The following is a 23,635-nucleotide window of genomic DNA, read 5'->3' as shown; positions in this document are numbered from 1 at the left end:
CGGGCCCGCCCCAGCTCCGGGCCCCGCTCCCTTCCGCCGCCGCGGGGCCGCCCCGCGCCGCTTTCGCTTCCGCACGGGCGGCCGGTAAGCGGGGTCGGGGGTCCCGGGGGCGGCGGGTGAGGGGTTGGGCCCGGACGACGCGGTGGGGTCGAACCGGGGCCGCCCCCGCCCCCGGCGCTTCCCGGCAGCGGCGCCCACCCCTCCCGGTGCTCCCGGGGCTGCCGCGTCCCGCTTCGTGGAGCGGGGCCTCCCGGGTCGGGGTGTCGGGGTCCCGGCGAACGGAAGGACCCCGAAGGGCAGCAAACGGAGGGACCGAACTCCTGCCGCTGCGCCTGTGGCGGGGTCCCGGGGTCCCGGTGCCCGCCCGGAGGAGGGGCAGCGTCTCGGGGCTCCTTCCTTGAAGAGCCAGAAACGGGAACCGGGAGCGCGGAGCGAAGCAGCAGCCTCGCCCCCGGGGCCCTCGGGAGACGGCGGGGCTGGGGACGGGGGTGGGACCCCGTAAGGTCCTTTCGGTGTTGGAGAAACCCAGATCCTCCAGGGATCCTTGTCCTTCCCCGAGGGGGCACAGAGTCACCCCGGGCTTTTGGGAGCTGATGGAAAAGACTTGGACTGTCAAAAGCCTGGGAAAACTATTTCAACTGTATTTTTAACTCTTTAAAACAGACTATTTTTAGACTCTATTATTTTATTTTGTCTGGTTTTAGCTTCCATTTGCACACTTTTGATTTTAGTCCGGCTGCTGTTACTGTTGGTGGCACTGGGCTGGGCTGGGAGCGCCGAGCCCTTGATGCTCAGGTGGGTTTCCCACTGGATGCTAGAGGATTGCATGTTTAAGAGGGAGTTACTTGCAGTAACTCAGCTTTTAAAGCAATTTCAGAGCTGGGCTTTAAGAAATTTGCTAAATGTGAGGATAGGGCCACGAAGATGATCAGAGGGATGGAGCACCTCTCCTGTGGAGACAGGCTGAGGGAGCTGGGATTGTTCAGCCTGGAGAAGAGGAGGCTCTGGGGAGACCTTATAGCGGCCTTTCAATATCTGAAGGGTGCCTATAGAAGAGCTGGGGAGGGACTCTTTGCCAGGAAGGGTAATGATAGGACAAGGGGAAATGGTTTTAAATTGGAAGAAAAAAGATTCAGATTAGATCTCAGGAAGAAATTTTTTACTATGAGGGTGGTGAGACACTGGAACAGGTTGCCCAGAGAAGCTGTGGCTGCCCCATCCCTGGAGGGGTTCAAGGCCAGGCTGGATGGGGCCTTGAGCAACCTGCTCTAGTGGGAGGTGTCCCTGCCCAGGGCAGGGGGGTTGGAACTAGATGATCTTTGAGGTCCCTTCCAACCCAAACCATTCTATGATTCTATAAATTGTGATCTACTACAAACACTAATGGTGCTGCTCTTGGAGGTTGGTTGACAGAAACAATTTTCTTAATGCATTTTTGTGTTGGACACCTAGTGAGAATCCTTCCTTCAACCATGGGTGGAAAACTTTCACAGTTCTGGAAAACACCTGCCCGAAAGGAGAGTGAAGACAAACAGATCTTGCCCAGGCCACCGGAGGCTGAAGATGAAATTGCTAATTACGCCAGTATCAATGACTCTGCCGCATCTTGCGTGGGCGCTGCTCGTCGAAGCTGCATCAACTGTCCAACGTGTCAGGGAACAGGAAGGGTCCCCAGGGGTAGGTGGTGCTTGTGTGTGCTGTGTCAGTGCTTTCTGAGCCTTCTGAGGTCGGTTCGTGTGTCTCTTTGCCTAGAGACCTTGGTTGAACCAGTTGGTCTTTGTTTTATTCAGTCTAGGACCGTCCTGTCCTGGTGCCTCCAGCTGTTTTGTGACTGCTGGGGGCTGCCTTTGCTGGGGGAGGGTGGGGTGGGAAGGCAGGTAGTGCTGTTTCTAGATAATTACTCAAAGGCCACCCTGGAGCCCCCATGAGAGTTGTTGTTGCTGCCCAGAGATGGGTAACACTCAAACTGAGATCTGAGCTGCATCACACCTGCCTTCTGCTTGGGAGATGGGGTTCCTGAGCGATGCCCTGCAATGCAATTTGCTTTATTTACTCGTGCACTTAGTGTGGTCTCTGATCTGTTGGTCTCTGATCTGCTGCCATCTCTTTCAGAGCAAGAGAGGCAGCTGGTGGCTCTGATTCCATATGGTGACCAGAGGCTGAAGCCTAGACGAACGTAAGTGCTGTTAAATTTTGCCCTTTTCTCATCTTTTGAATGTTTCTTCTGCTTATGAAGGAAAGCCTTGGGCCTTTGGGGGTTTTGCTCTTCGTGGTCTGCCTTGCAGTAAGGTTGGTGTTTACCGTGTCTCCAGCAACAGCAGATGTTGGACAGTCTTCTCTCTGCAGTTGTTGGGATCTCCAGCAGGTTGTTCTATAATGCACCGTGTCAGCCTGTGGGGCTCGACCCTCCTGCTGCTGTGATTCAGGAGCTGGCAAATAATTCTACACAAACCCATCCCAGTTCTCTGGCACCCAAGTTTTTATTGTCTCCCTGCTCTGAGCTGGAGCAGGACGGCGGGTGCTTGCGCCGACAAACCAAGAGAATGATTGTGGCCCTGGTGCTGTTTTGCAGGAAGCTCTATGTGTGTCTTGCTGTGACAATCTGCCTGCTGACCACATCCCTCAGTATTTTCTTCCTGTTCCCTCGCTCCATCGCCGTGCTGCCCGCGGGGCTGAATGCCTCCTCCGTTGGCTTTAATGCCACCACCTCCACTGTGTACCTCAACACGACGGTGAGTGCTCAGCTCACAAAGGGGTGGATCTGAAGGGCTCCCCGACTGTCTCCTGTGCAGCTCCACGGATAGGCTAATGAACTGATCACTGTCTGACATTCCCACCATTCCAAACCACTCTCTGGCTGCTTGGAATCAATGTCTAGAGCACGTTACAGCATCAGATGTCCCCTGGCTGCAAGCGAGCGAGCCACACAAAGGGGCTAAAGGGGCTGTGTAGAAGCATCACTGTGATTAATTCTGGGAATCTGTTTTCTTTTGCATCCTTGGGGTGCTTGGTTGTGCCCTTTTGACTGCCGTGGGAAGCAATGCAGCATACGTGCCTCCGTGGCCAGGCTGGATGCACCTCTGAGGGTTTGAAAGGGACAATGTGGTCTCGTGTTGCTGTAAGGTCACAGATGGAGTATATTTAAGTAGCTTTGCAACAGTAACATGGCCATGCTACAAGGTGATACGTGTTTTGGGTTTGTTTTCTTTCTGTTTCTCTCCCTAGAATGTGCTGAACATAACTAATAACAACTTCTACCTGGTCACGGCAGTGCAGCTGGACATAGAGGTTTTGCACCAGTCCCTGGTGGTTGGGAAGACCACCATGAAAACCCTGCTGAAGATGAGTCCTTTGACGAGCAGCCAGGTGAGCCCTGCTCTTCCTTGCACTTTCTCCTATGTTAATCTGGATGTCCTGGAGAGGGAGGTGCTCATTGTATCCTTGATCCGCTCCCTTGTTATCTGTCTGCCAAACACTCAAAGCTCTTCCACATGCAGCTTCCCACATCCTGCTTCAGGAAGGGGTGTTGTAGGACTTTACATGTTGCTGAGCTTGAAGCTCACACGTTCCTGGGCAAGGAACACGTGTCTGCTCATCCGGTAGCAGGCTGGGTTGTGTGCTTGCCTTAAAATGATGGCAAGCTTAAAAACAGGTTAAATAAAACCCTGGTGGGAACAGTTTGAGCACAGATGATCCATTCTTGGTGTAAAGGCCAGGCACGTGGCCTAGATGACCTTTTTAGGGCCTTTTTAGATCTAATTTCTGATTTCTTACCTAGTGTTGAAAACAATTGTTAGACTAGACCTTGAAATTCATATTCAGACACCTAAGGAGAGTCCAGTTCTCCCGACTTCAGATCTTGGAATTGTATACAAACTTTACAAACGTAACTAGTTCTTCTGTGCTTCCTGATTTCTCTGCTGTTCACATTTGCAGATCTATTATGTGGTGGCCAGTAGGATATTGGACGACAACACCTAGTGAGTAACTCTTGAAGATTTCTTCCCTTGGTTAGTAAGTAGCTCTAATGCTTATAGGCTTTTTGTGACTAGATTTCTTGTGCTGGTCCTGTCTGTAGCGCAAAGCTGAGTGAGTGTGTCATTTCAGTTTAATGTGTGGAGCTGATCTGGATACAATTCTTGCACATCCATTTTAAACTCATTTCCTTTCCCATTTATTGGTGTTCTTCACATGGAGTTGGCTCAACAATGCCATTTTCCGTATACATTCTGATGAGTAAATGATGATATCAATTTAATGTCTAGGTTGTGGACTTTAAATGCTCCATTTGTGAGCTGCTAAAAGTACCTTGTACAAACTGCATTTCTCTGCAGGTGACTGCAAATGGTGTGAAGTTCATAGCAGCCAAAGCTGCTGTGCAGACAGGCTGGTGTATTGCAATATTTCAAGGCCCATGATTACTAGATCCATAGTTACAGTTACACCAGCAAAAGCTTGTTTTACTGATGTAGATACTGCTGTGCTTAAAGAACTTTACCTGCGTGGCTGTTGTCAGAATATTGCAAAGACAGCCTTTTTGGAGACCTTTAGGAGACCTTTTTGGAGAAGCAGAGAAGCAATGGAATAATTGAGGACAGGAGACACGGTGCAGGCAGCTCTCATGAAATTAACTCTCTCTCTTCTCTTGTAGTAACATTTGCACCTGGACGAAAGTCAAAGTTCACAACATTCTGCTGCACATACAGTAAGTGATGCCTGGTTCAGAGCTATGACTGTCATTTGTGTCACCTAGGTTGCTTCTCAGCTCCCTTCAAGAAGGTCAGCAGTCACTGTTCTTGGAGCCCAGGACTATCTGCTGTGTGAACATGCTGTTACCCAGATAGGTGTGCTGGGGTGTGAGGAGGAGATAATTCTTCTCCAAAGCCATCGGTGTCCTTAGAAGTCCCTGGATTCAGGCTTTGCTGACAGCTCAGGCTGTCACTGTTACTTAAGACCTGCTGAATACAGCTGCTGCTGGGACAGGTTGCTGCTGGTCTGGTCCGAGTTAGACAGGGAAGCTCTTAGGAGATACAGCAGTGCTAGAATACCTCCATGCAGCCATGAAAGAGTGGTCTTTATTAGCTGAGTTTAAGACAATTTGGAAAACTGCAGCAGAAATTGTCTCCTAGCGTAGCCTGTGCCCACTAGAGGGGTCTCCCTGCTCATCTGTGTGACAGACTCCAGGTCGTGAGCCCACTTCTGGAGGACGGACCTTTAGGTTCACCATCTGCAGACTGTTGTCACTGAGTCCGTGATTCCTTCAGGAAGGAGGAACTGCTTTTGCATCATTGTCTGTTGTGCTAATCTGAAGCCAGGGCTTCACCCGCTGTATCTGGAAGCGGACTGGGAATATTAGGAAGAGCGTTTGATTGGAGGAAGTATGTGAATCTCTTGGAGGCATGCCAGGCTGGAATTCTGCCAAGTCACTAAAGGAATGTCACTAGCGATCTGTCGAAACGCAGCTATTTCAGTCTTGGTCTCCTGTTGCAATTTGAAGGGCTGTGTTGTCAAGTTTTTTTGGTTTATGGGTCTTAATGCAGGTTTTAACTGTAATCAGTGCTGAGTGATGTAAAGTTTGAACAGGTAAAGTATACAGAGAAACCCCACCCTACTCAAAGCACAGTAAAAATGGTGTGTTTTGAACAGCATCAAGAACGTGGCTGTTACAAGGCAACTTCGTCCTCTGTAGCTGATGCTCTGGGCTGATGGACCTTTGCACTCTCTACCTGCAAGCTCTCTATTAGCCAGAAGCTGAAGATGATTCCAGCTCTCTCCACACTTTTCTGCACCACATCTCCTGCCAGTGTCACCCACTGATGGATTGCATAGGGTTAGGGAGAAAATACTTGATGCAGAAAGGTAGTGATAGAAAGATAAATGCTTTTGTCTAGCTAACTCCATAAACAGCCACCCACTGTGACTTGCACTAGCACTTTGGGAACAAGTAAATGGTGAAGTGGCACAGGAGTGTTGTGCTGGGGTGGGAAGCCCTAATGGGCTTCTGGAGTGGCCAAAGCATCTGTTGTGATGATAGTGATTTTGCACAGCCTTTCTTTAATGCAGTCTGAAAGATGCTTTCCCTCTCCAACATGAGATTGAGCTGAGGGTATCTTGCCTGTGTTGTGTTTTGGGGCTACGTAATAAGGGACAAAAGAGGGTGGCGGTGGGATCTCACCATGGGTTCTTTATGTTTTGAGAGGTCTCATCTGGGACAATCCCAAGCACAGTTCTGCTCTGCTTCTGCCTTGCAGGGGTACCCTGACCTGCACGTACCTGAGCCACTCAGAGCAGCTGGCGTTTGAGGACTACCAGTACGTGGACTGCCGGGGAAACACTACGCTACCTCAGCCATCGTACCACCGCCTGCTGTGACGGGGCCGGGCTGGCAGAGCTTTTGGGTGCACAGAGGAAAGTCACAGGGAGACAAACCCTTGGGGCTTCTTCTCAATCTGCACCTTGAACAAGAGGCTCCATGTGTGTCCTGGGTGAGACTTCCATCTACAGTAACATCCCTGGCCCTGTGAACACGGACTCTGCTGCCTCAGGCTGCAGCTTGCTTTTCTCAGCATCTTTCCACGGCTGATGCTCCAGCAGAGACCAGGGGTGTCTCCACACGGCGGATGGGAGTGTGCCACGCTCTGTCTCAGTGCTGCTTTGGAGGCAGTGCCTCATGAGTCGGACTAACTCTAGTTATTTCCTCCTTGCATAATTTTGCACTTCTGTCCTGAATTTGAGTATTTCAGAACTTGAAAGAGACTGCAATGAGAATTTTTGGCTGGATTGCACCTACATCACCAGAACCTAATGATACTCGCCGAACCTCCACAAGAGCAAGAAGCAGGATTGATGTCTCTCTCTCTCTCTGAGTACAAAGAAAAACCACGTCGTGCCAAAACACTTTGTGAGCACAACTCTCGGCTGACTGCTGTGTTATGCTGTCCAGTATAGTGGGTGAGAATATGCATTTTTTAATACAGGTATTTTTAAAACAACCTCATCCAGTAGCTTTTCTTTATTGGCATCCGTTTTAGCAAGAAGAAAATGCGTTTTGTATCACGGAGCAAAAAGATTGCTGCTTTCCAGCCAGTGGTGTTTGGTGGCCAGAACACAGTTCGTTGTGTTGTTTTCTTGTGTACTTTGGCATTTAATGCTTTCAGCTTGAACAAGGGTGGGTTGAAGGAGGAGGGAGCCAGACTCTTTTCAGTGGTTCCCAGTGAGAGGACGAGGGGCAACGGGCACAAGTTGGAACAGAAGAGGTTCCACTCAAATATGAGAAAAAACTTCTTTAAAGTGAGGATGGCAGAGCCCTGGAACAGGCTGCCCAGGGAGGGTGTGGAGTCCCCTTCTCTGGAGATTTTCAAGCCCCGCCTGGATGCCGTCCTGAGTGACGTGCTCTAACATGCTCTAGGCAATCCTGCTTCGTGAAATTCAGTGAAAATTCAGTTCATCTCTGGCTGGAAAAGCTCAGTTTGCACAAATACCAGGAACCTCCGCCACAAACCATAGAGCTGGTGTCATAGAGCGGCCCCGGCGCCGAGTCGCTCTTGTATCCCCCCCGCCCTCTCGATGGTCGGCGGCGCCTCTGCCGTCACTGCCGCTTCCGGCGCGCCCCGGATGCGGAAGTGGTGGCGGGTGTAGGCGGGCGGGGGTGGAGTCATGGCGGACCTGGGGACGCTGGAGGAGCTCGCGAAGCTCGAGTACCTGTCGCTGGTCTCCAAGGTGTGCACCGAGCTCGATAATCACCTGGGAATCAACGACAAGGACCTGGGTGAGTGCGGCGGCCCCGGCCCGCGGTTGGGCGTCTCGGTGACGAGCGCGGCCTGGGCGTTGCGGGCCTGAGGGCTGTTGTGGGCCAGGCCGCGTTTTGCTGAGGGGCTTTTCGAATTCAGAAAAAAACTCCCTGTGATTTTCCTTCAAAAAAAATAATCTTGTGGGGGTGAAAAAACGCTCCGATTTGGGCTCCGGGGAAGGGAGGCGAGAAGGAAGCTTTTCCCTGGGTAGATGGGCCCGGCTGGTGACCGTGTTGCCGGGAGAGCAGCCTTTATCCAATCATAAACTGGTTATACTCCTTCTTTATTATTTGTTCTCATTTACTTTCTGCTTCTCCTTCGCAGCCGAGTTCGTGATAAGTCTTGCTGAGAAAAATACTACATTTGACACATTTAAAGCAGTTCTTCTAAAGAATGGGGCCGAGTTCACTGTAAGTCAACGTTATTTACCTCTTTTTCCTGTCCTGGTGTGTTTTATAGAGCTTTTTGTTTTAAAGAGAGTGGTGGGAGGGATAATTATTGGTTTTCTCCAGTTAGAAAACTATGCACTAATTATCTTTTGAGTATTTTTGTCTTATCAAGCCACGTCTCCCTCTCCTTTTTTATTTTTGTTTTATTTTTAAACTTCTGTAGTTTTTGTGAGGCATCCTTCTGAGGTGCTGAACTGCTTATTGTCTTGTTGCACATATCATATATGGAAGAAACAACTTTTCACAAAGGCAAATGCTGTCATAAGTCCTTTCATGATACTTAGATGCTGGATTCATGAGTTCCTTAGAAATGACTGTGGTTGGATTAAATAGATGATTGAAAATGACAAGTAGAAAAGTCACTTAAATGGAACTTTTATAATAGTTTTCAGGTTCAATTTATTATATATTTTTAGGATGTACACACAGTCTGGTGATACCTTCTTAAAATGAACCTGCATCTTCAGAATTGAGCATTTTTTTGGTCCTGCTAATAAACCCCCTTACTTTTGCCTTCTAATAATAGAAATCAGCATTGTAGTAATTTCTAAAGTATTTAATTGCATTTTTCAGGATTCCCTTATTAGTAATTTGTTGCGTCTCATACAGACGATGCGGCCTCCACCGAAAGCATCTACGAGCAAAGGTACGTGTGATCTTGTTCCTCTTGTCAGTTCATATAAAAAGGAAAACAAAACTCTTAGTCTTTTGTAGGTTTTTGCTCTGTTTGGTGAGATTGATGTAGTTATTATTCTAGTCTTGCAAAGCACGACTTGGTGTCTTACTGTGCCAGGAGGAGCCTCTCTGTTGTTAGTGGGAGATTAGCAAAGCTGTTTAGGCACCAAAAACTTCCTGAGTACACTATTTTGAGTGTTTATATGTTTCAGAGATTCACTAATAATCAGAATTGTATTTGCAGGAAGGTAATATTGTAATCTTTGAGTTGAATCTTTGTAACATCTGTATCAACTTTTGCATTCAGATGAAAGTTAAACCTACAGAAAAATCAAGAGTGAATCATTCTAGCTCTTCTAAGTTTTAATGGTTTTGTTTGTAATTTTTTTTTTTAAATGTCAAAATCAGAGACAGTTGCCAAACCCAAATCGGAGAAGGAAAAGTTGAGGGAATTGTTTCCAGCCCTTTGCAGGCCAGACAATCCCAACATCAGGGTAAGATCATCATTTCAGATTTCTTTTGTATGTGAAAACGTAATTTTTTTAAATCTTTTTTTTTCTGTTTCTCCTTAATGTGAGTGTCTTCTGCTAGTGCATGGATAGAAGTGGACTGTGAGAAATGAAATATAGAAGACAGAAGGCTGGTATTACTGCACGTAGTTATCAGGAACAGCTGTTGCAGCGATTGCCACCTTGATGCTGTTCTGCAGAATACCTGGAAAATGATGCTTTTGTGACATGAAATTTATTGCCTTTCTCACATAATGTTCAAAGTAATGATGGATTATTACAAACTAGATAAAAATTTTGGACATTCAGATGCTACAAGGGTCTTGCTCTTCATATTTCTGTAATAATTTGAAGTGTTGAGATGAAGCTGTCTTTTGTGTCAAAGCAAAATTGTCTCAATATTGTATGAAAATATAGGGGAAGGTGGTTTTTTTTCCCCATATTTTATATGTGCTTTCTGATCTTTTTTAATCTTGCATCCTTTCTAAATAGATACGCTTTTGCTTGTTCTTTCTGTAGATTAGTTCTCTGTGACAGACTTTTTATCAGCCTTCTTACAGACCTCTTCTCTGATCCCACAGAATATGTTGGATGAAGATGATGTCAAAGTGGCAGCTGATGCACTTAAAGAACTCGAAGCTCTGATGCCAAGTGCGGACAGGCAAGGCAAGCAGCGGAGCAGCGATCACCGGTGGGTTTCCAGTGTGTCTTTAGGGGATGGGTATGACCTGTTGCTCTGTTCTGACATGGAATTTCACTGCAAATACGTACTGTTTGTTTGTTAGGGCGAAGAAAAAGAGGAGGAGTCGAAGTCGTAGCAGGGACGGGAGACGCCGGCACAGATCTCGCTCGAGGTCTCGTTCTAGGACTCGGGATAAGAACAGGGGAAAATCCAGATACAGGTCAAGGAGCAGAAGTTGGAGTCCCAGTAGGGACCGTAGGGATCGAGAGAAGTATGTTGAGAAGAGCAACGAGAGATGGAGAGACAAACACATTGACCGTCCACCACCTGAGGAGCCTTCCATTGGAGACATTTACAACGGCAAAGTCACCAGTATAATGCAGTTTGGATGCTTTGTGCAGCTGGAAGGACTAAGGTAGAATCATAGAATTGCCCAGGCCGGAAGGGACCTCCAAAGGCCATCTAGTCCGACCCCCCCGCAGTCAGCAGGGACACCCCCAACTAGACCAGGTTGCCCAGGGCCTCGTCGAGCCTCTCCTTGAATATCTCCAGGGAAGGGGCCTCAACCACCTCCCTGGGCAGCCTGTTCCAGTGCTCCACCACCCTCACAGTAAAGAACCCCCTCCTGATCTCCAATCTAAATCTGTTCCCCTCCAGCTTGAAGCCATTGCCCCTCGTCCTGTCACTGCAGGCCTTTCTAAACAGGTTCTCCCCAGCCTTCCTGTAGGCTCCCTTCAGGTACTGGAAGGTACCTTCTGATGTTCACAGTAAATCCAGTACTATTCCATTAGAGTTCGATTGTCTCCCAGTATCTTAAAGAGGTGATGAGGCTGGAATAAGGTATTCTGGGTTTTGATGCCAAAGTAAAGATCTGTTTCAGAAAAATGAATTTGGCCGCAGAGAATGTTCTCCTTATAATAAACAATTTATGAATGTACGCAATCAATCAGTTGACAACAGAACATTTTAATGCAGACTCTTAACAATGTGAAGGACTGTCAAAGTAATAAAGCACAACATCTGACACCCTCCTGGTTGTCTCACCTACAGGAAGCGTTGGGAGGGCTTGGTCCACATCTCAGAGCTTCGAAGAGAAGGACGGGTTGCCAATGTTGCTGATGTTGTGAGCAAAGGACAGAGAGTAAAAGTCAAAGTGTTATCCTTTACTGGATCCAAAACCAGCCTGAGCATGAAGGTATGGAAAACATAATAGAGTGCTTATCATAGTTTGTGGTGCCAAAATTTTTAAAGATTACTCCTCTTGGCTGCTTTTTTCTCTTTGTGATGAAAATTGATACAAAAAGCCTTCAAGTGGGAGTTAAAAGAACTCTGTTCTGTGTTTGTGACCTATTACTTTTTACTTGTTTTCTGTAGGTTCTTGTTTTTGATGTAAAGTTCCTAACAATTTTTTGACTTGGTGTGTTAGCTAAGTGACAAGGCAAACCTCAGGCCGTTGCTGTTTGTCTTCCTCTTTCAGTATGAGAGAAGCATTTAATTTTAAATGAAATCTCTGCCGTTGCCAAAGCAGATCAGTGTTCCAGGCCTTGGGTTGTACTTACCTCATAATGCCAGCTGGAAAAAAAAAAAAATAAAAGAAAAAGAAAAGCAAGCATGCAAAATAGCATTTTCTGTGTATGGGCTGCTGTTGGCAATAGTCTTCCTGAGTAATGTATTCTGTGGTTTTGCTTGTGGTGGAGGAAGCACCAGTGTTAATAGATAAGGAGAAGTGCAATATACTTATAGCTGCTTGATTAATCAATCTAATGTAGGATGTTGATCAAAGCACTGGGGAAGACTTGAACCCAAACCGGAGGAGAAACCTGGTTGGAGAAACTAATGAAGAAATCTCGATGAGGAACCCAGACAGACCCAGTCACCTGTCCCTGGTGAACGCTCCGGAGGTGGAGGATGACAGCCTGGAACGGAAACGCCTTACCCGAATTTCAGACCCAGAGAAGTGGGAGATTAAACAGGTGGGTTTTCTCTTCAGGGAAACAGGGTGTCAGTCAGTAAAATTTCTAGGGAGTTTCACGAACTAGAATATAGCTCCTTGATTGATTGTTTGTGTAACTTAGTTCTTACCTCTACATTGCTGCCTTCTTGTGATTTGGGACTCCTAGCTTAATGCTAACTATGGAGTTAGCCCTGCTTTTTTGCAGGAGGTTGGACCAGGTAACCAGAGATCATTCTGAGCTGGGGGAATCATGATCTTTATTGACACTTGGGTGGTATTTGATTATGAACACAGTCCTGCATGAGCCAGCTGCCTCACACTGCTGGTGTTTAGAATAACAAAAGGACTGTTTGCTCAGAGGCTGGAAGACTTGGGGAGACTGTGCCAGGATGCAGGACCATTCCTTTGTTCTGAGATCACAGCATTCCTTTGTTCCTGTTTTACAAGTCTGGCAATAGCATTAGAACTGAGACCTCTTACTCATGAGTTGTGTTTTGTTCATTAGTGGGGACAAATTAATGTTGTATTCGTTCTGTTTCCAGATGATTGCAGCTAATGTGCTTTCCAAAGAAGAGTTTCCTGACTTTGATGAGGAGACTGGGATTCTTCCTAAAGTTGATGATGAAGAAGGTAGTGTTTCCAAGTAGTCTTATTTTATTGTAAATTCCATGTGTTTCTGGATGCATTTTGATTTAAAGAGAGATGATGATATAAGTGGATGTTAAGCATCTCACAACTTGCTGTCATCTGAAACATTAGGAACTAGTATTGCTCTGGCCTTATTATTTGTGACACTTGGATGTGCTCTGTTTGTGCATTCATTTTATTTGTGGTGTTTTCACTTCTAAAACTATTAAATTACATTATAATCAAGAATACACAGAAAGCACTGTTTGAAGAGGTACTTTTATGTACCTGGAAAAAGATGTTTAACTTTTCTATAAAATTTGTCACTTGTGAATTTCAGATGAGGACCTTGAAATTGAGTTAGTTGAAGAAGAGCCACCCTTCCTTCGAGGTCATACTAAACAGAGCATGGATATGAGTCCCATCAAAATAGTCAAGGTAAGAGATTTCCAGGACTAAAACAAATATACTTGATTTAATTAAATAAATAATGGGGATTTTAACAACCAGTTTTCCACCTGGACATTACTGAGAGGCCTGAAAATTGTTACCACTGAACTGAGGATCCTTTCTTTACTTGTAAAGCCAGTTTCTTTCTTTAACTGGTGACAGTGAAGTGGAATAATTGAGCCAAAATGCACATCAGCCCGCAGCAGCAACCGTTTCACACAAAGATGTTAGAATATGCTTTCTCTTTTCTGCTTTTTCTTGATTTTGAAAGTGGAAGGTGATAGAGAAATACTTATTTTTCATTGGCTGTACTTATAGTCCTTCTGACTGGACAGTGTAGGGATGCTCCACATTAGTCATAACTGCAGAAGTTTGTGAGGCTGGGCTAATGGAAATATCCCGGAACTCAAAGAGATAAAAGGTTAACATCTTCTATCTTCTAAAACATCTTCAGAAGAGGCTTCTAAAGGACAGTGGCAACAAAGAGATAATTGAAGGATTGGGAGTGCTTGAAATCTTAACTTTTTTGTTGCTTTCCAGAATCCAGATGGTTCCTTGTCCCAGGCTGCAATGATGCAGAGTGCTTTAGCTAAAGAAAGACGAGAACTTAAACAAGCCCAGAGAGAGGCAGAGATGGATTCTATCCCCATGGGACTGAACACACACTGGGTGGATCCTCTCCCTGACGGTATGTCTGAACACATCTGAGTCTAAACTGTGCCTTTTTTGTGACAGTTGAGTAAGGCAGGAGAAACATCTTGGAAATAGGAATGTCAAGGGAAATGTACAGGTGTATCCTGCTGTCCTTCAAGGATGCACTACTAAAAGGTGTGATGGACAGTGAAGCATTTTTTTTACATGAAAATTAATGTAATGGTGGGGGTATACATGTAGAAACTTAAAAAATACTTAAACATACACATGCGGAAGTCTTGACTAATGGAACAGTAGGAGCAGGATCCCTCAGAGTCTGTGCTGTGTGAACCTGAATGTAATGGTGAAGTTTTCCTTTTCTAGTGGATGGAAGACAAATTGCCGCAAACATGCGGGGTATTGGGATGATGCCCAATGATATCCCAGAGTGGAAGAAACATGCATTTGGTGGCAACAAAGCTTCTTATGGTAAGAAGACCCAGCTTTCCATCATTGAGCAGAGAGAGAGTCTCCCAATCTTCAGACTGAAGGAGCAGCTGATACAAGTAAGATTCTTGAAATGGCATTATTGCTTGAGCAAGCGACACTTTAAAATCACAGAATGGTTTGAGTTGGGAGGGACCTTAAAGATCATTGAACTCCAGCTTTCCTGGAGCCACTTTAGGGACTGGAAAGGGCTCCAAGTTCTCCCCAGAGCCTTTTCTTCTCCTGGCTGAACAACCCCAACTCTCTCAGCCTGTCCCCGTAGGAGAGATGCTCCAGCCCTCAGAGCATCATTGTGGCCTCCTCTGGACCCACTCAAACACATCCACGTCCTCCTTATGTTGGGGGTCTCCTGAGAGAAGAGTAGAGAGGGGTTGAATCACCTCCCTTGCCCTGCTGACCGCGCTTCTTTTGATGCAGCCGAGGATGTGGTTGGCTTTCAAAGAGTCCACAACTCTTTCAGTATGACTGTCCAGCCAATTCCTTAGCCACTGAGTGGTCCATCCATCAAATCTATGTCTCCCCAATTTAGAGACAAGGGTGTTGTGCAGGACAGCATCAAATGCCTTGCACAAGTCCAGGTAGATGATGTCAGTAGAAATATTCTTGGTTCAGCTTATTGACATTTGAATAGCCAGTTGATAATTTTACGTGCAGAACTGTAGTTCACAATAATTATTTTAAATTACTATATACACCTGTTTGTTTTAATCAAGCTCCAGATATTTATTGACAATAAATCAAAATTGAAACTGGGATTGTGTTGCAAGGGATGAGTCAGCCCAACAGTTAAGCGGTTCACTGACTTGATCAGTCAGAACACTTGTGTGACTTTTGGTCTGGGTCAGCTGGAGCAAGAGCAGGAGATGCTCAGTTTACTCCCAGATGCACTGTGTGGATTTTCTTGTTGTTGTTTTTAAATTTTGACAAGTGTATTACGATTTTTTTTTAGGCTGTGCATGACAACCAGATTCTGATTGTTATTGGAGAGACAGGATCTGGGAAAACAACACAGATTACCCAGTACCTGGCTGAGGCAGGTTACACATCGAGAGGAAAGATTGGATGTACTCAGCCTCGCAGAGTGGCTGCAATGTCTGTTGCAAAGAGGGTGTCCGAGGAGTTTGGTTGCTGCTTGGGACAGGAGGTAAATTTCCATGCCAAAGAACATGTCAAAATAAGCATGAGGAGAAGTAGGAAAAATCAGTACTGGAGCTAGTTTGCTCGTTTGTCCATGTGTTTTTCCCTTGTAGGCTATAAAATAAGCTTGCAGAATTAAAGGTGTTAATGACTTAATTCTGTAGCTTCAGTTTTGGTGCCACTCTTCTTTCTAGGTTGGCTACACCATTCGATTTGAAGACTGCACCAGCCCTGAAACTGTTATCAAATACATGACAGATGGTATGTTACTGAGGGAGTGCTTGATAGATCCTGACCTGACTCAATATGCCATCATCATGCTGGATGAAGCCCATGAGAGGACCATACATACAGATGTGCTCTTTGGGCTACTGAAAAAGGTAACGTAGCATTTGATTTACTGCTTCAGTGTCCTCTGTATGCTGTGTGTGGGTAGGAGCACACAAGGAAAGGCATGGTTGCACAAGTCAAGTTCATTCATGTGCTCAAAGAGTCTCTTCTGAAACAAAGCAAATGCTTCTAAGGGTTTATAGTCCAAGTTTGCATGAGATGGGCCTCTGTGCGAAGACAAAGCCAGCAAAATTCAGCAGAAACAATGAGAATTGGCAGTGCAGGATGCTCACAATGAGGGATGAGCAGAGGAGTGTTCTTGCTTTTGCTCTTCCTTCTCTGACAAAGGCTTTCTGTGATGGGTGCTGCTAAGAAAGGTTTGAAATGTGACCTTAGTGGTCAGTTGTTTGAAATTCTGGCTGCTGGAATGAGCTGCCCCTCTACTCAGACATCAGAATGCCTGATATTACTGGTCATATTTCTCTGAGTTAAGTCAAGTGCCGTATTTTAATAGTCAATAAATGATAAATTGAGTTAATAAATCAATAAATGATAAATTGAGTTAATAAATCAATAAATGATGTGAACTTTCTGTCCTGCTGTAGACAGTGCAGAAACGGCAGGACATGAAGCTGATAGTGACCTCAGCCACACTGGATGCTGTGAAATTTTCTCAGTATTTCTACGAAGCACCAATCTTCACAATTCCTGGCAGAACATACCCAGTAGAAATTCTGTACACAAAAGAGCCAGAAACAGATTATTTGGATGCCAGTCTCATTACAGTAATGCAAATCCACTTAACAGAGCCACCAGGTGAGTGGGGAATGGTCAGGGGTGGCTGGTGATTCAAGGACTCACTACCTGTGAGCAAAGTCTTTTTATAAGTCATGGGTCGTGTATTAGTAATGTAAGAAAAATGCTCTCAGCACTATCCTCTGTTGTTTGCAAATAGGGTAAATGCTGAAAAAATTGGGTGAAAGACTGAAGTATGTCGCTTCTGGCTAAGAGTTGTTGCCCAGGGGCTAGCAAAAGTTGGGGATTCTGTGCTTTAAATTGAGAAAGTGAGGGATGGCAATGTGGTAATGCGGGAGCTGTACTGAACAGAATTCATTCTGTGGATGTTTTAATTTACTTCCTGTGTAGGTGACATTCTGGTGTTTCTGACTGGTCAGGAAGAGATTGACACAGCCTGTGAAATCCTCTATGAGAGGATGAAATCTCTAGGACCTGATGTTCCAGAGTTAATTATCCTACCTGTATATTCAGCTTTACCCAGTGAAATGCAAACCAGGATTTTTGACCCAGCCCCACCAGGAAGCAGAAAGGTAATTTTGGTTAAGGATGGCTTCATCTTCCACTGACACATTTTAATATCAGGCTGTATTACGCTGCTAATCAGATGTCTTTTTTTTTTGGCACTTCTGATTCTGTTAGTTACAGCTACAGACAAAATGAAGTAGTTTTGGAGAAACAGTGGCTTATGTAGCTTAGAGCACATTTTTGGTTGCATTCATGCCTATAAGTGTTATCTAAGCCTTCAAAAATGTACATAAAAACATCTGGGTTAGCAAACCTCTGTGTGGGATGTTCTTGGTGCGTTTTTTAATGCTACCTTTAAAGGATATTAACTTCAGTGAAATCTAAATGCAGCTCTTGTTGGATGGATGTAAATTTCCTACCAAACAGCTAATGAATATCTAGAGATACATTCTCTAGAAGATTATTCTCTACATATGGACTGTGTTTGAGGCAAAAATTGTCCCTGAAGTCAGCACAGTCTGCTTACAAACATGTAATGATCTTTCAGTTGCTTTTAATTAAGGATTTTATCATGCTCTTTTCTCATATTGTCCAAATCTAAACCAAATGTAGATACTTAAAACCTATTAATCTCTGACTGTAGCACATTTCTTCTTTCAGTGTTAAATGATAGTAGTTGCATTCATAACAAATTGCTGTTATCATGTGGAATGTTTAGTTCTAAGTTGAGCAGGATGGTTGCCTTGGCAACCAGAGACAGAACTGGTACTGAATCAGACTGTTGTTTGCAGGTTGTCATCGCTACTAACATTGCTGAGACATCTTTGACTATTGATGGGATATATTACGTAGTGGATCCTGGCTTTGTGAAGCAGAAAGTTTATAACTCGAAGACTGGAATTGACCAGCTGGTTGTTACACCAATTTCACAGGTGGGCACTCTGTATTTGACAACTTTTGGGGGTTTTTTTCCTGCTAGTAATGCGTTTCTTGATGATGTGGTGTCCAAGCACATGGAAACAGAGTGAGACAATGATAAAACCACATTTCTGATAACTCCCTGAGACTCCTTGAGGCTGTGCCTGAGGAATGCGTACTCTGCACTGAAATCTCTATCTCTATTATCTCTATTAATACAATTAAAATTGTGAATAATTATTTTATTTCACTTGTTTTCACCTGTGCCTGTTTGCACCTGTTCATTGAGATGCCTTTTTACCTTTAGGCTCAAGCGAAGCAACGAGCAGGAAGGGCTGGGAGAACAGGACCAGGAAAATGCTATAGGTTATATACAGAACGTGCTTATCGAGATGAAATGCTAACCACCAATGTGCCTGAAATCCAGAGGACAAATCTGGCCAGTACAGTACTTTCCCTGAAGGTGGGTATTTCACCAACATCATCGTAAGTTTTTCAGTAAATTCAGTCTCTGCCTTTACGAGCCTCATGAAGTACTTCTGTAATTTCAGATCCTTCCAGTGCACAGAGGTATTTTGAGTGGGAGATTGTATCAAATGCAGTTCTGAGGCACTGGAGCTTGCTCCTGCATTTTTGTATTGAGGGTTATAATGTTGAATATCCAGCTAAATTACAAGTCTCAGCTGCACAGAACAGTTAGTTGCAGGAGGTTTGAGAAACAGGAATGTTATGGGCGGTACAAATGTCCTATGTAAGGTACATTTATATTCTTAACAGATAGGACCCACTGTTTTTAGGGTGGTTTTTGATCTCCAAACATATGTGTACCATCCCTCTGGGAGGCTGCAAACTGATCTAACCCAGTACATAGCAGCTGGGGAAGCTGCTGCCTTTCCCCCTTTCTGGCAACAAGAGGGAAGGGTGGAAATGTGTTCAGTGTCCATTGGAGCTGTCAAGTCACACTGGTTTGTAAGGCAGGAGTCCTCAAAACTGGCATGTGTGTCTCCTCGATGGAATCATCTTGCTTGAGAGGTATGGAACAGTACCAAAGAAACAGACTGGAAAACTGGATGGGGGGTGAAAGCCATGGGCCAATGTGGATTATCTCACGTGTAGAAATACAGCCTTGTATTCATGACTGGGGTTACAGTCAAGATAAGGACATGAGTTTAGGGTTGCTTAAAGTTCTGTGGTGCCTCATTGTTTGATGTTATGTGTCTCTCGCTGGAGTTCGGTGTCTTCCTTCTCAGTGTTTTAGCTGGGGTTTTCTCTGCTCCCTTTGTTCAGGCCATGGGCATCAATGATTTGCTCTCCTTTGACTTTATGGATGCTCCCCCGATGGAAACTCTTATAACAGCCATGGAGCAGCTCTACACCCTGGGAGCTCTGGACGACGAGGGACTGCTCACGCGACTGGGGCGCAGGGTAGGCAAAATAGGCAAAATACAATACTTCTTAGTGCTGGCTGGGTTGCAGATATTTAGGGGGTGACATGAGAGTAGTTGTATAGCACTATTGCCTGGCACTGTGTGTTTCTTTTTTCTGTTGTTCCCTTGTGTGGTAGCTTTTCACGTACTGCTTACATATCTTCTGCTTTTTAAGGAGCAGCTATTTATTACTCCTTATTCATCAGGTTACTTTTATTAATGTCTAAACGTTTCCTGTAAGTTTTAGGATATTCTTCTGGTAGTGAATATAGACAAATAATTTGTGTCATGGTGTGTAAAGATATTTTGGGTAAAACATACTGCTTTGGAAGGGAAGCATGGAAGAGAGGGCTTTGCTGTCTTTTGCACTGAGAGCTCAAGATTTTTCCAGGATGAAAACCCTGAATCTGGTTTCTTGCAGATGGCGGAATTCCCCTTGGAGCCTATGTTGTGTAAGATGTTGATCATGTCTGTCCATCTGGGATGCAGTGAGGAAATGCTGACAATAGTATCCATGCTGTCTGTACAGAATGTGTTCTACAGGCCAAAGGTAAGGAACGTGGCCAAGGAGCTGCAGTGTCACTCTTTGGGTGGGTTTTGTGTGCCTGCCTCGGGTGTTAGAGAGTGAGCAGATGTGCCAAAATGAACCTGTAGCTCATTTTGAGACTCTGCTCATACATCATATGTTTCTGATGTACCTTCTGGGGACACACCCTGTAGATCAGGGTGTTGGTAGTTTCTTTGTAGACAGGAAGATGGCAGTTAGGAGTCTCACGTTCTCTTTTGTATTTCCCAGTAAACACATACAATCCTAAGCCAAGTCAGTCTCAGCTCTGGAGATTGCAATGCCTTTGGCATTTTCAGATAAACAGAATGTATTTCTTCATGACAGTCCTATCCTGTGCTGATTTCTTTTAAGTCAGCAAGCAGCAGACTATGTATGATAGCATTCCTCAACAGCAGGCTCCCCTTGAATCCATTATTGCTTCATTATGATGGCTGTAGTTTTGGCTCAGTGAGAGCAGTCCCAGTGACCTTTAGATTCTCATCACTTGGTCTTAGTCACTCACCACTCAAAACTTTGTGTTATCTTCTCAGTCTTACATCATGTTTTTTGGTAGACTTAAAAAGTCATGGTATGAGTGACAAGGAGTCCGTGTCCTCCTTCATGTTGCACAAGGATTGTCTCTACAATGTAGATACCTGATTGATTCATATTTTATATGTTAGGATAAACAAGCACTTGCTGATCAAAAGAAAGCCAAGTTCCATCAGACAGAAGGGGACCACCTCACTCTGCTGGCTGTGTACAATTCCTGGAAGAATAATAAGTTTTCAAATCCCTGGTGCTATGAAAATTTTATCCAGGCCCGATCCTTACGCAGGGCACAGGACATCCGCAAGCAGATGCTGGGCATTATGGACAGGTGAGAATGTCAAGAAGGACAAGTAGTGACTTCCTTTTCTTACTGTTCTTAACGCTGTAGTAGCTAAACTAAATTTATTAATCTAATGTTGGTAGCTGCACCCAAATCTGGAGAACGCTAATTTATTTCTCTCTAACTCTCGTCTGGCAGGCACAAGCTGGATGTGGTATCCTGTGGGAAGGCAACAGTTCGAGTCCAGAAGGCCATCTGCAGTGGTTTCTTCAGAAATGCAGCAAAGAAGGATCCGCAGGAAGGTTATCGGACGCTCATTGACCAACAAGTAGTTTATATCCACCCGTCCAGCGCGCTCTTCAACAGGCAGCCAGAATGGTAAGGAAGGCAATATCGTGTAATTTTCTATTTCAGTTCAGACTTTATAAGTGAAAAGCTTGTGGCGTGCACTATTTTGGAGTGCAGATCGAAGTATAGGCTGCTGATTTCTCAGCAATGAGCAGAGGGAGTAAAGTTTCAAGTCTGCTTTTGGCTCTTTCTGCTGCTAAAATTAGTTCCTGTGCAGGGATGAGATTCACTGTTTGAGCCAAGGCCAGGCCTGGAGCTTTGGTTCTGTGTTTCTGGATTGTGGAAGTGAGTTTAAAACATTGATTATTGAGGGTGGGAGTGAGTAGAGAGAATTATTTTAAATTGGATTAAGTAGTTCAGTGCTGAAGAGTAGTTGTGAAGTAGGAGAGGGGAAAAAATAAAAGGTAGCTCTTCTGGATGGTTCTTTTGGACCCTGTGTTGGAGTTTATAAGGAACTTATGCTGAAGGAGGGTGAAATGGAGATAAAGGGGCAATTTCAGATACTCCAGGAGGGTGAAATGGAGGTAAAGGGGCGAGCTCAGATACTCCAGGCCTTGCTTTATCTCCTCTTCTTGGGAAAAACTAATATCCAGAATTGTGGTCCCTTTTCACAGGGTGGTGTATCATGAACTGGTGCTGACCACCAAGGAATATATGCGGGAAGTGACAACTATTGATCCTCGCTGGCTGGTTGAATTTGCACCAGCTTTCTTCAAGGTTTCTGATCCAACCAAGCTGAGCAAACAGAAGAAGCAGCAGCGGTTGGAGCCCCTGTACAATCGCTACGAGGAGCCCAACGCCTGGAGGATATCGCGTGCGTTCAGGCGACGATGAGCCTGGTTCCCTCGTGGACTCTTTACTCATTGTATATTTGTGGGACACCGAGTTGAAGCTTACCAACAAAATGAACAGAAAAGAAGTATTTTCTGAGCAAAAGCACAAGGGGGCGACGTGTGCTCATGTCAGCTACCCCCCAGATGGCACCGCTCCATGAAAAACGTCCTGAGTCTCCTCAGTGTGTTGCATCATTTCAGAAATGGTTCCTGCAGGTTTCTTTAGTCATTCCCCTTTTAAGAGACAAAACCTGAGACTCGGAAATCGGGGCACTGTGCTGAACAAGAACAAAAAGATAACAATTTAAAAATAGTTGTCCACCAACCTAACTGTTCTGAATGACCAGACAAGTACAGGCTGGAATAGTTCACCCCGCTAAAAGGGTTTTATTTCTACTTACGTTCTTGGACAGTGGCTGCTTTTTGGGAGCTGCTTGTTCTCCATTTTTCCTATTTTATGCATTTTTCTGTTAAGTGTAACTATTTGGCTTTTATGCAAGCCTTCTGTGGTAAGATATTTAGTATCTGGGATAAGGCAGGAAAGATCCCTCGAAGCCCAGCTAGAATGTCAGTAATACTTGGACAATGGCACAGGTCAGACTGTGAGTCTTATCCTTCATCACCATCTCCTGCGTGCTGAAGGCTAATATATCAACTGGTAATTAACCACATCCACTCTGGAGCACGGCTCTGTCTGTGAATGTAAGTGGTTACAGATGTTGAGACTTTCTATACAATGTGTCATGTGTTTTATTTCCACTTACAATGTTTTGTGACATCATGACTGTTGGTTTTTTTAATAGAATATGCTCTTACAGCTAAAATGTCTGTAAAACATTGTGTAACAGTTCCTTGTTAAAAAAAGCAATTGACTGTTCAGCGTGTGCTATGTCATGCTGAAGCTATCTGTAAATTATTTTTCCTGTTGCAAGTAGATGAAACTTATTTGACTCCATAGCTGCAGATACTTTTTTTTTTTTTTTTTCTTTCCACATTGGGACATTTGCTAAAATTCTTGTTGAAATGAGTAGAATGAAGTTGGCTGGTTTCTTTACACTCTGAATATGAAGAATGTTTCACGCAGAAAAATAGTTACAGTAGAAATCTGTATGTATGTACAAAGGTGGGCAGGAATGTTGTATATACTGTTTTATTATGTTGTATAAATGTCTTGAACTTTCCTGTGGTGTCACATTTTCTTAAATAGAATTAAAAAGTTCCTACCTTTGGAGGCTTTTTACATCATGGCATTAGGCAGAGAAAGTTTGTCCTATTGACTACTCTTCTGAGCTTGTTCTTCCACAAACTCTGCAGCTGCATCTGTTACTGTTTTCTATGAAAATTTACACTTGACTTTCAAAAGTCAAATGAAAGATGTACAAGAGAAAATGTGCACTGTGGAAGTCCCAGCTGTACAGCATACTTTGAGGTATTTCTGTTCCAAATTAATTTTGTATTTGCTTCTCCTGTGTAGCCTCTTTCTGACTTACAGTAGCAGAAGACACCAACAGTGAGGATTTTCTTTTTTTAAGTGAATGATTGTCATCTGTTCTCTGTGTGTTTTTTCTTTCCTTGTGTAATTTCTTCAGTAATTACCTCTAATTAATTTACAAAAACTTTTCCATGTCAACCTCAGCTGCTCACTTTGGGAATACCTATGCAGAACTAGCCTGTGAAACAAGGATGCTGGCTTACAAACTTGAAACACTTACAGTTTTGGTTTT

At 44.6% G+C, this 23,635-nt stretch overlaps 2 protein-coding genes across 3 annotated transcripts; both read left to right on the top strand.

The window, feature by feature from the left end:
• The first annotated feature begins 33 nt into the window (after nucleotides 1-33).
• On the top strand, nucleotides 34-6,992 carry TMEM106A (transmembrane protein 106A). 2 transcript variants are annotated; one of them, XM_014959109.1, is made up of 8 exons: nucleotides 34-84; nucleotides 1,453-1,677; nucleotides 2,113-2,176; nucleotides 2,573-2,732; nucleotides 3,226-3,366; nucleotides 3,937-3,980; nucleotides 4,652-4,705; nucleotides 6,252-6,992. In XM_014959109.1, the coding sequence occupies exons 2-8, from the start codon at nucleotides 1,473-1,475 to the stop codon at nucleotides 6,370-6,372; spliced, it is 789 nt and encodes a 262-aa protein (XP_014814595.1). In that variant the 5' UTR covers nucleotides 34-84; nucleotides 1,453-1,472; the 3' UTR covers nucleotides 6,373-6,992. The 2 variants fall into 2 exon arrangements, with proteins under 2 accessions (XP_014814595.1, XP_014814594.1); XM_014959108.1 differs by lacking the exon at nucleotides 34-84 and having other exon boundaries at nucleotides 1,278-1,677.
• A 637-nt stretch (nucleotides 6,993-7,629) lies between these two features.
• DHX8 (DEAH (Asp-Glu-Ala-His) box polypeptide 8) lies at nucleotides 7,630-23,616 on the top strand. Its single transcript, XM_014959184.1, has 23 exons — nucleotides 7,630-7,768; nucleotides 8,115-8,200; nucleotides 8,813-8,885; nucleotides 9,323-9,408; nucleotides 10,005-10,114; nucleotides 10,209-10,520; nucleotides 11,156-11,300; nucleotides 11,875-12,078; nucleotides 12,602-12,689; nucleotides 13,027-13,124; nucleotides 13,677-13,824; nucleotides 14,154-14,335; nucleotides 15,226-15,420; nucleotides 15,608-15,793; nucleotides 16,349-16,559; nucleotides 16,890-17,071; nucleotides 17,798-17,938; nucleotides 18,232-18,387; nucleotides 19,212-19,349; nucleotides 19,773-19,901; nucleotides 20,582-20,778; nucleotides 20,929-21,108; nucleotides 21,693-23,616. Exons 1-23 carry the CDS (start codon nucleotides 7,657-7,659, stop codon nucleotides 21,910-21,912), a joined length of 3,579 nt encoding a protein of 1,192 aa, XP_014814670.1. The 5' UTR covers nucleotides 7,630-7,656; the 3' UTR covers nucleotides 21,913-23,616.
• Nucleotides 23,617-23,635: the final 19 nt, after the last annotated feature.

This window comes from Calidris pugnax, unplaced genomic scaffold, assembly GCF_001431845.1.
Source record: "Calidris pugnax isolate Ruff unplaced genomic scaffold, ASM143184v1 scaffold341, whole genome shotgun sequence".
NCBI lineage: Eukaryota > Metazoa > Chordata > Aves > Charadriiformes > Scolopacidae > Calidris > Calidris pugnax.
This window is presented reverse-complemented; position numbering and strand designations above follow the sequence as displayed.

Bases quoted from the DNA above. Each gene is read 5' to 3' on its own strand.
- TMEM106A (XM_014959108.1), top strand. From the start codon at position 1,428: ATGCATTTTTGTGTTGGACACCTAGTGAGAATCCTTCCTTCAACCATG. The intron at 3,367-3,936 runs GTGAGCCCTGCT...TCACATTTGCAG, and splicing joins GTCCTTTGACGAGCAGCCAG to ATCTATTATGTGGTGGCCAG. The intron at 3,981-4,651 runs GTGAGTAACTCT...CTTCTCTTGTAG, and splicing joins ATATTGGACGACAACACCTA to TAACATTTGCACCTGGACGA.
- DHX8 (XM_014959184.1), top strand. From the start codon at position 7,657: ATGGCGGACCTGGGGACGCTGGAGGAGCTCGCGAAGCTCGAGTACCTG. The intron at 8,886-9,322 runs GTACGTGTGATC...TGTCAAAATCAG, and splicing joins GAAAGCATCTACGAGCAAAG to AGACAGTTGCCAAACCCAAA. The intron at 14,336-15,225 runs GTAAGATTCTTG...ATTTTTTTTTAG, and splicing joins TGAAGGAGCAGCTGATACAA to GCTGTGCATGACAACCAGAT.